The sequence below is a fragment of the Gopherus flavomarginatus genome, chromosome 5 (assembly GCF_025201925.1).
Source record: "Gopherus flavomarginatus isolate rGopFla2 chromosome 5, rGopFla2.mat.asm, whole genome shotgun sequence".
Taxonomy (NCBI): Eukaryota; Metazoa; Chordata; order Testudines; family Testudinidae; genus Gopherus; species Gopherus flavomarginatus.
Window position 1 is genome coordinate 136,540,019 of NC_066621.1, and position 12,571 is coordinate 136,552,589.

Consider the following 12,571-nt stretch of genomic DNA (forward strand, 5'->3'; position numbering starts at 1 on the left):
AATAAAATGACTAGCAAATGTTCATACATTCAACCAAACCCAAGCTAAATTCAGCTGCTCCAGTGTACCTAGAAACAAGAATCCCTTCTTATTTATTCACAGACCAGATATTGCCTAAACCACATCAGTGGTTGCCTCTTTGCACTATGCTCACAGTGGTGTTTTTAAGGTTGAAGAGGCTTCCCCTCATTTATCCCTCAGGAATATTTGTGCCACCCAAAAGGAAAAGCCCTTTGTGTGGTAAATCCTATTAGCATCTCATCTCAAATCTGTTCCACATATTTTAGTTCAAGCTCGTTGCATCCCTCGGCAGCAGACATCAGCTGAACTAGCCTGTGTCATCCATCATACACGATGGCTTTGGAAAGTAGATTACTTAACCCTTCGCTAAAGCAAAAATCAGCTCACTGCAGATGACAGATTACACTTAAAGCAGGTTTTTAATGGAGAGGGGGACAGTACTTTAGCCACTGAGCTGTTCAAAAGCTTTAACGTATCTTTGTAAATACATTCTATACCATCAAGCATCCACTTGTTTCAGTTTGGTAGCTCAAACAACATGAAATTTGGGCTCACGTAGGGCCTAGTAGTTTCAGTGCATTTTTGTTTGAACTGTTCTGTCTGTGTGCTGGATGTTTGTTGTTCTCTAAAAGATTAAATGAGGGCTTCGGTTTTGATTGCATTTTAAAGTGAACTTGGTGCTGGTGAAAGGAGCTGCATTATCAGCCAGTAGACTGAAGTCCTTTGTTTATCCACAGAACAATTACAGCCTAGGAGAGCTTCTCCACCGATCTCCATACCTAGGGTATGTCTGCACTTCAATCAGAGGTGACTTCATCATGTATAGAAATACCTGAGCTAGCTTTGATCTAGGTAGCTGAAATGAGAATAGCAGCAAAACCATCGCAGCATGGACTAGCAGTTTGAGTACATACCCAGGGTCCCAGGCAGGCTTGTACAACCCAAGCTGCTGTGGGTTCGCTGCCATTGTCATTTCAGTTAGAGAGATCAAAGCTAGCTGGTATTTCTGCCTATGCTGCAGTCACCTCTCTGATTGCAGTGTAGACATCCCCTAGAGGCAGCGTGTCTAGAAGGACAGGAGTAGTGCAGTCACCACTCCCATGCAGTCCTTTGCCTTTCTGCTGAGGCGACTGGGCCCATTGGCGCTGTCGCTATTGGCTTATGGCCTTGTAGTGTCTTTAAGGCAGAGCCCCATGCTGTGGCGGCTCACTGCCAGTGCAGGAAAGTCCAGAGGCATCATGCCTTAGGCACACCTCCGCTACAGCTTCAGAGAGCATCAGCCTCAAAAACAAAGCACCACCTGCTCCCCTCTCCTCTTCGGGGCATGGCTCCAGGGCTTCCCACCCCATTTGGAGAAGCTTGCTGCAACCACAGTGCTGAGGGTGCTTGCACTCCGTGAGTATGAAGGCTGCCATTGTGTGTAACCCCTAGCTAGGTGAGCAGGGCTGCAGCTGCCTCTATGGCCATCTACTCAGCTCACATGTTTTCCTGAAGCCTGGGTTTGAATCATTTACCTAAAAATGAAAGGCACAGTTACCCAAACGCTGCTCTCCCTCAGCTGTTAAATGCTACAGTCTGCTTTGCCGTTTGCTTTGCCATTAGCTCATATTCCACTCAGAGCTTTAGTTTAGTCACATTTTAACAGGCCTTCCTTAGTGTGATGATTCTGGAATTCACCCACTGATGGTGCAACAATAACAACTTTGCAATGCCTTTATTGTTGTTTTGGTACCTTCTATCAAGCCTAATGCAAAGCCAGCAGCCATTCAAACTAACTGACTACTTTTTCATTTTAGCTGACGTGTTTAGTGCTTTGTCACAGAAAGCTCTTAAATAATATTTACAGGTCAAATACATTAGTCTGGATTCTGCTCTTTGTTACCCTTATGTAAACCCCAATGACGTCAGCCCAATTTCTAGGAAGAAATGTTTAATGTCCTAGTTAAGATAGCTAAATAAACTGAAACTGCTACTGCCATCATAGTGAAGAGATTGGTCTAAATCCTGTTGTCACTTACTCCTGTGCAATCCAGCTGAAATCAGTGGAATTATATGGGGATAACAGACCAGAATCTGGGCCTGTATTTTTCCAGCAGTACAGTCAGTTTCTGAACTTGGGAATTGGTTAGCTCAAAGAATGGGCAACGGCAGCCAACACTTTTCAGTCACGAGCATGAGTCCAGCCCTAGTTGGTAGGTAGGGATGGGACGTTACCATTTGTCCTCTGTTCAGTGACCTGAGTTGGTGGACTTCAGGTGAGTTCCTAGTAGAAAAGTGTTCCCATTAAAAGAAGAAGAAAACACCATGCATCCGAATGTTCCCCCTTGCCGGTTTTAGTGGAGCGACCAGAATTTAAATGGATTTGGGAGTGACCTACCATCTCACCTTTTGAGGTGGTCCCCTCACATCAGGGTTGAGGCACATGGGCAAGAAGCTTGCACTGACACTGCCTGTGCTGTGGATAAACAGAGAGCACAGACCATCACATCCATAAATGACTGTTCACTTGAAAAACGTTGAGTCGAAATTGAGGAAATATCTTATTTTTCGTTTCTAGGAAGATGCTAGCACCTCGCCTTCACCAGTCACACGAGGCCCTAGCCAGCAGCAGAATTCTTCAGGTATTAAATCTAATTATTAGCACTCTTCATCTTCTCCTTAATCCGGTGAAACATTTTACCATTGGAATCTGGGTTCATTGTCTTAGCTCTGAGTAAGGGGGATTTACTAACAGAATGTCTACAAATAGTTTTTGTTTTAAAATCTCTCTTGAGCAATAAAGGGTGAATGTGAATTTTCTTCTCTGATCAGCATAATGACAGAACAGTGAATCTACTTGTTTGGGCCCAGATTCTCTCTCACATTGAAATCAATGAGAGTTAGGCCCCTAAATCCATTTGGGGATACGGACCTTGGTTCCTAATGGTCAAATCTCCCGTTGGCTTGTATCTACATACGCTTCTGTTATGGGAGTTAAGGGGAGCTGCACTGATTTATACCAGCTGAGGATCTGGCCCTTAATGCAATTGCTAATCACAGTGGGCCTGATCCCACAAGGTGCCATGCCAAACAAAGGAAGTTAGAGAGGCTCAGCATCTAACAGAATTGGGCCCTTAACATGGTTTTCAGTGATGAAGTTGAGAACCAGAGATTAAATAACAGATCATCTACAAGTCATACAGACACAACCTGGTGACGGTCCTGGGCCTTGTAAGCCTTACAAGGAAACCCTTCCAATAAAATGAGCACTTAGGGCTTATCTACATTTAAAACATAGCAGCGGCAGCTCCGCTGCTGTAGCACTTCCGTGACAATGCTTCCTACGCCAACAGGAGGACTTCTCCCGTCCACATAGTTACTCCACCTCCCTGGGAGGCAGTAGCTAGGTTGACAGGAGAATTCTCCCATCAACATAGCGCTGTCTAGACTGGGGTTAGATCGGTTTAACTGTGCTGCTCAGGGATGTGAATTTTCCACACACGCTTTGGGCAACAGAGTTATAGTGATCTAATTTCCTAGTGTAGACCAGGCCTTAGTCAGTCCTTTGGGACTCTCAGACCAGCATCACTTTTGAAGATAGAAGGCATTGTTTGCTTGCTTGTTGTTGTGACGATGAGGAAGGATCAGATTGAAAGGGTGCATACGGATGAGCTGTAGGATTTTAGGGCTTTCTAAGCTCTTGAACTGAGTAATACTCTTAAGAATTGTATTTCGGAGGGCTCATGTGTTCCTGCAAATCCTTACACGCACAAGTTGTATCTCATTGACTTCAGTGGGGCTGCTCACGTATGGTCTACGTGAATCAGAAAGATTGGGCTCATAGTAAGGTGCTTCACGAAAGAAGGTTATATACTCCTCCTAGATATGCCAAGGCAGGAAAAATTGGGTATTTTTGGCTGAGTGTTTTGTAAAAATATACAGTGGGTTTGGCATTTTGTAACTTGAACCATATGAAATCCTCCATAGTGATTTGCATCGCTGTAATGCTGCCATCCCTTCGGAGATATCCGAATACATTACAATTCTGTTGTCCCATTGACATTTGAACTAAACATTATAAAGTGTAAATAGCATTTTTATTCATATTAGACACACACAGCAGAATCTACTTAATTGGGTTTATCAGAGGGATTCTCTACCTTTTTTTTTGTTCTATAGATCACTTTGTAAACATGAGAGCCTCTTGTAGACCCAGCTCCCTTGTACCCTCATGCTTCATACTGCAGACCACCAGCGAGGGTCCAGAGACCACTAGTGGCCCATGGTCCCCAGCTGGAGATCTGCATGTCTGTCGTTTTGATTAAACAGTTGTCGCAATTAAGAGAAGAGGCCCTTTTAAATGTAAACAAAAGTCTAGAAAAACTAAATGAAAATATTGTAATTGAATTAAAATTATACTCATAGTATTTATTCCATATTTCTTCTTTTACTATTTGAGTGATTTTTGTATTAAAAAAGCAAAACTCGGAACTCTACATCTTTTTAGTATGAGGTTAAACATCACTTAACTGGTTGGCACTAGCTTAAGGGGATTGAATTTCATTGCCCCTCCTCTGCATAGATTTTTACTAATACTGTCCCAGTCAAAAGCAGCAGTCATTAATATTCTTTATTGCTAGCCTATCTGCTCTCGTGGATACATCTCTGTAAAGCATCCATCCCAGCTGAATAAATAAATATATAAGAAAAACAGTTTCATGTTTTTACTGTGCAAGGGGGGGAAAAAAACAGAACTAATAGTAATTCTTCATTCTTACTTTATAGACCCTGGGAAGAAGCCATGGGAAAGAAGCAATTCTGTTGAAAAGCCTGTATCTTCATTACTCTCTAGGTGAGCTGCACAGGTTACTCTCTAGAATAGTGGCACAGTCTTGACTATAAGCATGCTATCTACATAACATGTGCTCAATTCATGTCTTATTTCATTCCATTGCCATAGAAATCCATCAGTGAAGAGTCTTGAAGCTAAGAGCCCCACACAATCCCAACTATCTTCTAGGTACTGAAAAATGATCTGGCTTCTTAACTGTCTCAGCTTGTCCTTTGGGAAATCATGTCATTGTTGAGGCAGCAACTAATATTCATTTGTCCTTGTTGTGACTGTCCTCGGCCTGTTGTGATTTGCTTTTGTCTGCTGCTTTACTAACTCTGAGCCAGAGGCTGGTCTCAATTGGGCGGAGTGGTTGTTAATTTGCCATGCCTGATATCAAAGAAAGTTTGGCTCAGGGAGTTGAGTGGTAGTGCCATGAACTGCCATATGATTTCTATCCCTGGGCCCTCATTCAAGTAAGCATTTGCTTAAGTATCGCTGAAGTCAATGGGACTTAACAACATGCTTCAGATTAAGTGATGCTATTGTGCTTTCCTAAATTGGGGTCCTGTCTCTTGTTTCTGGGGTGAATGGGGAGCATTCTGTGCCACAGGGAAGACAAGGCCCTGCCTGGTGGGTCTCGTTGTCACCTAACAGCCAGAAGAACCCTCCTCAACAGATCTTGCAGGGTGATCTTTCCTAACAGGAGACACTTTCATTGCCCAGCATCTGAGAACACTCAAAAGCAGAATCCATCTGAGGGTTTGCACCCAGGAGAGGAAAAATTATTTTTGCATGCAGTAAGGAACATGTGCAGCGAGGAGTGGGGAAGGGGAAATGAAGCTGACTGCAGCATAGGAGCCATCAGAGAGGGCACCCAGGAAAGAGGAGACAGGAACGGTCTGGTTTTGTAGGTGGGAAAGTCAAAGGGAGGAGTCCAACAAAACTCGTCCGTCCAAATGGCTAAATTGCAGGCATAATACACTAATCCCAAGTAATGAAAGGTTAAAGTGTGACATTGGAAAGCTAGAAAGAGGCTTCCTTCCAGTCCTTGGCCAGTACCACAATGCGGCTATCGTATAGAGCTCTGAGTGTTGTTGGGATAAGTTAGGGGTTGGCGGTGGGACATAGGTGCTTTAAATTATTCATTTCAGTAACAAACACTTTCCCTTATTTGGCTGTTATTTTGTGTGATAGTGTTGCTAACACATAGAAAAATAAGTGGGAGATGGCAGATGTCTGTGGGTACTGTGTGAAAGACCAGGGTCAAATCCTGCCCCACATTTCATTGACTTCAGGGGGGTTGCACAGGTGTAACTAAAGGCAAAATTTGGCTGTCTGGGTCTATCCCAGATCCACCATACAATGTCAGCCATTAAAAATGTACCACTTTTCATTAAATACAGATGATCATAGTATTCCCTGTCCTTGCAAGTGCTGAGCTGAAGCTAGTTACCAAGTGCTCACGCGGTGACTGCTGTAAGACCACTGCTGTTTGGAGGATGTTCAGTGGAAAGTGAATTCACATTCTATTCTAGTTCTAGCACAGGAAACTTCTCTGCTTGTTCTCTCACTCAGACACTTCGTGGGTGGGATTTTCAAAAGCACTCCTTGTTGGCCCAGGTCTGCTCCAGCAGAGTCAGTGGGCATTTGACCACAACCAGAGTTAGACCACGACTGAGTCCCTTCAGAAAACCCCATTCATAATCTTGCTTATAGCTCATTTGAGCAGCGTAAGGATCAGAATTTAGGAAACACGAAGGACTTGGTTGTGCAGCTCTTTCTTGGGCTAAAGGCCCACTGGAATCAATGCAAGACTTGCCTAAGAAAGAACTTGCACATAAAGATAGCAGAGCCAATGCTGAAATGTTCTCATTAGGCATAGGCCACTTGATCTTTTCTAAAACACTTCATAAAGAGTCAACAATTTCAAAACAGGGTTCATAACCTCTACTGGCTATTTTTACAAAGCAAGCCTCTCTAACTCTAACAAAGTCAGCACTCTCAATAATATCCACTGTGGTGCCCTGGCAACAGGGCCGCCGAGGGGTAGGGGGCAAGAGGGGCAATTTGCCCCGGGCTCCGCAGGGGGCCCCCACAAGAGTTTTTTGGGGCCCCTGGAGCGCGGTCCTTCACTCGCTCGGGGGCCTCAGAAAACTCTTGCGGGGCCGGGCCCTGGAGCTTCTTCCGCTCCTGTCTTCGCTGGCGGGGGAGTCCTTCTGCTCCGGGGTGGAAGGACCCCCCGCCATCGCATTACCGCCGAAGCGGGACCTGCTGCCGAAGTGCAACCCGGTCTTCGGCGGTAATTCGGCGGCAGGGAGCCCTTCTGTTCAGGGACCCGCCGCCGAAGTGCCCCGAAGACCCACGGCGGGGGCCCCCCGCCACCGAATTGCCGCCGAAGAGCGGGCTGCACTTCGGCAGCGGGTCCCGCTTCGGCGGTAATTCGCAGGCGGGGGGCCCCCCGCCGCGGGTCTTCGGGGCACTTAAGCGGCGGGTCCCTGAACAGAAGGGCCCTCAGCCGCCGAACAGGACCGGCTCTAAACATTTCACCGCACAGGGAGCGCCCTGCCGCTTGCCGGTCCCACGGCATGGCATGGCTGCGGAGGGTCCGCTGATCCCGCGGCTCCGGTGGACCTCCTGCAAGTGTGCCTGCAGATGCTCCACTGGAGCCGCGGGACCAGCGGACCCTCCGCAGGCACGCCTGCGGGAGGTCCACCGGAGCCACGTGCTGCCTATGGCCCCAGGCCCCCGGAATCCTCTGGGCGGCCCTGCTTGGCAATAGAAAAGAGACAGGACTCAGGTATAGTTACACAAACTGAAGTCTTTGGGACACTGGGTCAAGAAACACAGCTTGTGCTGCACAGCCTTACCACTCAGCCTGCTTAAGGCAGGACTTAGCAATGGGATGGATTGCTGACTACATTCACTAACACGGTTAGATTAAGCAAACATCACTTCTTTGGTTTTACCATTATTTTAGCAGCTGACTAAGTCCTGAGCAGTCAAGGCAGTGTTTATTTTACAGGAAATGCAGGTGTGGAGGAGAGAATTAATTTTCAAATGTTTTGAGTCAGACATTGATCTTGCAAACTTTCAGCACTGCTACACTAACTAAACATTGTTGTAGCCCTGTTGGTCCCAGGCTGTTAGAGAGAGAAGGTGGGTAAGGTAATATCTTTCATTGGACCAACTTCTGTTGGTGAGAGGGGCAAGCTTTTGAGCTACACGGAGTTCTTCTTCAGGTCTGGGCACTGAGAATGTTTGAGACCTGAAGAACAGCTCTGTGTAAGCTCAAAAAGGCTGTCTCTTTCACCTACAGAAGTTGGTCCAATAAAAGATATTGCCTCATCCGCCTTGTCACTGTAAATAATTAACAGCCATGAAGACTGCACCCTAAGGTAGCCACAGAACTATCTAGAACTTAATATCATTGATCAGAACTCTTTGGATAAAGTGCTACATTTTAATTCACTCCTCAGCCTCTCCACTGCATTTTAAGATTAGAAAACAAGCTCTTTTGCTGGATGGTAGTGACCAGCTGCAGTCTGCTATCGCGGTATAGTGCTGCTTGCTTCGCAAGATACGCTGACTGCAAAATACTCATGAATGCCACAAGAGGGAGTCATGGAACTTTAAAAAAGTTAACCTACTCAAAAGCTGTGTTGGGATTTCACCTAGGTCGGGGGTTCTCAACCTTTTTCTTTCTGAGATCCCTACCCCATCCCACAACATGCTATAAAAACTCCAGAGCCTAGTGGCAGGAGGGGGTTTGGGGCTCTGGACTTCAGGCCCCATGTGGGGGTGGGGAGGCTGGGGCTTCAGCTGTGGGGTTGGGGGGGTTCAGGGCTCCAGGCTTGGGGTTCTGCCCTGTGTGGGCACCGGGGCTCAGGGCTTTAGACTGTGGGAAGCGCTGGGGCTCTCACAACTTCGGCCCCACAGCTCCAATTCTGGGTTCAGCCTCATGGCTCTGCTCCCAGCTTCAGCCCCGTGAGTGATGCTGGGACTCAGGGCTTTAGCCCTGGGGGAAGGAGGGGGGGCTACCAGTGGCTCTACCACCGGTGACTCCACTCCTGGTTTCAGCCTCAAAGGAGACACCGAGGCTCGGGTTTTCAGCCCCACAGCTCAGTTCCCGGCTTCAGCCCAACTGGAGCTGGGGATACCCAGCTTCACCCCCATGACTTCACTCCCAGCTTCAGACCCCCAGGGGGCACTGGGGCTCGGGGCCCTCTGTGGTTCTGTTCCTGGTTTCAGCCCCACACTTCAGCTGCAGGGCCCCCAGCTCCCTGAAACCAGCTTGAGCCCCTCCCCAGGGGGCTGCGGACCCCTGGTTGTGAACTGCTGGTTTAGGTGTTGTGCAACCAGTGACTATTAACATACTTTAATCGTAATGACAGTAGCAAACACCACATGGCTGAGTAAACATTGCAGAGAATTGATTTGCTCTTTTATCCTTTGTTTCTGTTTCTCAAGGATGAAGCCTGTGAGCAGCAGCAATGATGTGGCTATGGATGCCTTAGATTTTGATCGAATGAAACAAGTGAGTGGGTGTTTGAGCGTAGGGAATTTGATATGTCTTTCCCCTTTGTGTTTGTCATACATGAAGGGCAACTGTTCAGGCTAAATGAAAATAGAAACATCACTTTTTGCCTTTCTGTTTGCCCAAACTTACAAACTCCTAGTGTGGAGGAGATCAGAGTAGATCATAGTGGTTCCTTGAAGCTCAGAGGGAACCAGTCCCACTGTTATTGGATCAAAATGCTTGTGCAGCAATGCCACCCTCCTCTTCCCTTTTACATCAGCAGATACAGAACTCAAGCCCTTTTGGTAGTCAGAACACAGGTCCAGAACACACAATCACTGGACCTAAGGAGTAAAGTTATTTAGCTGGCAGAAGTAGTGGGTTTTTATCATCTACATGGGCCAGCCCGTAATGGAGAACATGGAATTCTGAACACACATCTATTTTTTTGTCTCATCAGGAAATATTGGAGGAAGTTGTAAGAGAGTTACACAAAGTGAAAGAAGAGATAATTGATGGTAAGAAATAGGAAAATAATTGATTTTGATAAGTTTGATCCTGAGAGATTTCACTCAGATTCAACACATAATAAAATAAAAGCTGCATAGAGTAGTTTTACAACTACTGTCCAAGAAGCTCTTTGTTAAATATGTATTAGTTATATGTAGATATGAAATAGATGTGACTATTGCTCAGAAGCTGGAGTGGAACCACAAGAGACAGCAGTATCTACCCATACTGAGTTTTGATCACTCAGTTGCATTTTTACATGCCTTGTTTGTGTGTGCTATTTTGAAGCTTGAACACAAGGCATTCAGTCTGAATCTTTTCAGCAGTTTTGCTTTGCCTTTTGGGGATGGCATAGCTTTTACCTGGCATCCTGATTTCAAAGTCAACTGTGTATGTACATCAAAGCTTCATATAAGGGATTTTTACCAGCAATACAAAGATTGCACTCCTTTCATGCATATCTAACTGAGATGCTCAAAGCTCAGCCAGCACAGGTTTAAATGCAGACTGGAAAGAAGGAAGTTCTGCTGTCCTTGGTTTTTCAGTTACTCTGCTATGCTATGAATTCTCACCTGTGGTAAACACAATAGGGTTTTAAATCTCACATAGAACAAAACTGAGTTTCTCCACGTGTGTGGCTTTGTTCATTCAGTAAGTTTTGCCCTACCTTAAACAAACTGACTAGATTCCGATACTGGCTGCTGTTCTAGCAGAGAAAACACCCATAACCTAGTACTGTTCCAAGACCAAAGGATATTGTTTATACAGCAATAAAAACACTCCATTACAGAATTGCTGGGGTCATTGAACTTGTTGCTAAGGCATCTGAAAAGAAGCAAAAACAAATCTTGATTTAGTATTTACAACTCCATCCCCTAATTTCCTGTATGACAATTTATTAATTATAGGTGGTACCATATCAGAGCATTGGTGTATCAGGGTGATGGTTCTGAGAATTCCCCACAATGCATCCAGCAAATTATGTAATAGCATACACTGGGGCCAAAACCCCCTTCCCCACAGCTGCAGTGATTGTAATCTAAATCTCAGAAGATTTGCTTGTCTCATAAGCTTGTTTTTTTAAACATATTATAGCAAAATAGAGTTTTCTAGAATGATTATGAAACTACATAAAAAGAATACAAATTTCTATAGACTGCGATTGTCAATAGGAAGTGTAAGACTTTTCCATGCACATCAGCACTAGCATAGAATGAACTGTGTGTTCCATTTATTGGGTGGAGGAAAGAGAGTCAGAATTCTTTGGCTCTGATCCCACCTGGCTGTATGACCTACGCTGTAATAATTGACCTGTACATATGTACACTCAAGGGCAGTGTGAGGCTTAACTTATAAAGCACTAAACAGTATTATAGAAATGTGAACCTTATTTTTGTGTGTGTATTAATATAATGTATTGTTAAAAGACATTGGAAAAAATTGATACTATTTGACTCACATTTGCAGTTCGGGGCAACATACTGGTGGTGTACGGCAGCCTAATTGTGGTGCCATTGAAATCAGTGGGAGGTTTGCCTTTGATTTCAATGGATGCGGAAGCAGACACAAGGAGTGCAATTTGGGAGGCCCCCGGGGCAAATTTTAACAGGAAAAGCAACAATTAGGTGTGTGTCAGTAGGTACAAAAGAGAACAGCCCTTTCACCCCTCCAACCTTCCATACGCAAGTTTCTTACTGCGTCCTCTTGTTTTTCTCCAGCTGCAATCCCACCCTTTTGCCCCCTTTGCTATGCAAGTTACTCGCATCCTCTTACCAGTGTATAACTTACACTACCTCTGCCTTTGGCTCTGAGTATTTACCGCCTGTCACTGGGAGTAGTTGTCTGAATTAACCTTTTGGTTTGGTTTTCCAGCCATAAGGCAGGAGTTGAGTAGAATCAGTACAACATAATGACTGCACAGCTTCTGCGAGGTACTAAGGATGCTGGGAAGATTGGACCATTTCTAAGTGTACCAAGGTCATGCAAGATGGTGAAAGAGGACACCTGCACTGTCTTTGTTCTTAAACCCTTTTTATTAGCAGACTGAGCACACTTTGAAGCTTGCTGCTGCCTTGGATTTGCTTCATTTTAAAAAGTCTTAATCTAAAGAAAATATTAAATTTTAAATTTCTGGATTTTTTAGATTTCATTTGACACGGCACATCAGATTTGTCAGCCTTTTTTGTATTTTGTATTTGCTTATTTAAATGTATTATGTTTCTTTTTAGTAGTAGGTAAGAAAACATGTGAACCATTTGCTTTTAATAGATGACTTCAAAGTAATTTTACTGGTAGTCTGCAATGTAAATGAAGACCCTTTGCCAACAGAAATGTATTGTGGCATCACCAGAAGAAACAGAGACGTTAGTTGTCAGCCAACAAGGTCTTTGACTCAGAGTTATCACAATATTAAAACGGTACGTCAGTGCACAAAGGTATCTGTGTTCATATTGGTAATAAACTGTTTATTGTCCATATGGCCCTGCTTTTAGTTTTGTTCATTAGTTGCTCTAGCTTTGCACTTTAATTTCACTGTGTTGCTGTGGTGTGTTTTCTTGCTGGTTTTGGAGGCTCTGCTGAGAACACAAGAGCAGGGCTGCCTGCATGTTGTGAAATCTCATGTAACATTCATTTTTAATAAAACAAGCAGGAGAGGCCTGTCAATGTAGCATTAACCTGCACATCAGAATCTGGCCAAGCAGGCAACTCAC

The 12,571-nt window shown here is 44.8% G+C and overlaps 1 protein-coding gene across 4 annotated transcripts in view; it reads left to right on the plus strand.

Moving 5' to 3' along the window:
* Positions 1–12,337, plus strand: part of EVL (Enah/Vasp-like) — a 235,983-nt gene extending 223,646 nt beyond the window's left edge. For 3 of the 4 annotated variants that reach the window (XM_050954205.1, XM_050954203.1, XM_050954204.1), the window contains exons 9-14: positions 2,579–2,642; positions 4,786–4,852; positions 4,961–5,020; positions 9,302–9,368; positions 9,811–9,868; positions 11,733–12,337. In XM_050954205.1, the coding sequence (XP_050810162.1) occupies positions 2,579–2,642; positions 4,786–4,852; positions 4,961–5,020; positions 9,302–9,368; positions 9,811–9,868; positions 11,733–11,770 (354 nt within the window). In that variant the 3' untranslated portion in view covers positions 11,771–12,337. The remainder of the gene's footprint in view (positions 1–2,578; positions 2,643–4,785; positions 4,853–4,960; positions 5,021–9,301; positions 9,369–9,810; positions 9,869–11,732) is intronic. The other variant, XM_050954206.1, reaches the window with a different exon arrangement.
* Positions 12,338–12,571: the final 234 nt, after the last annotated feature.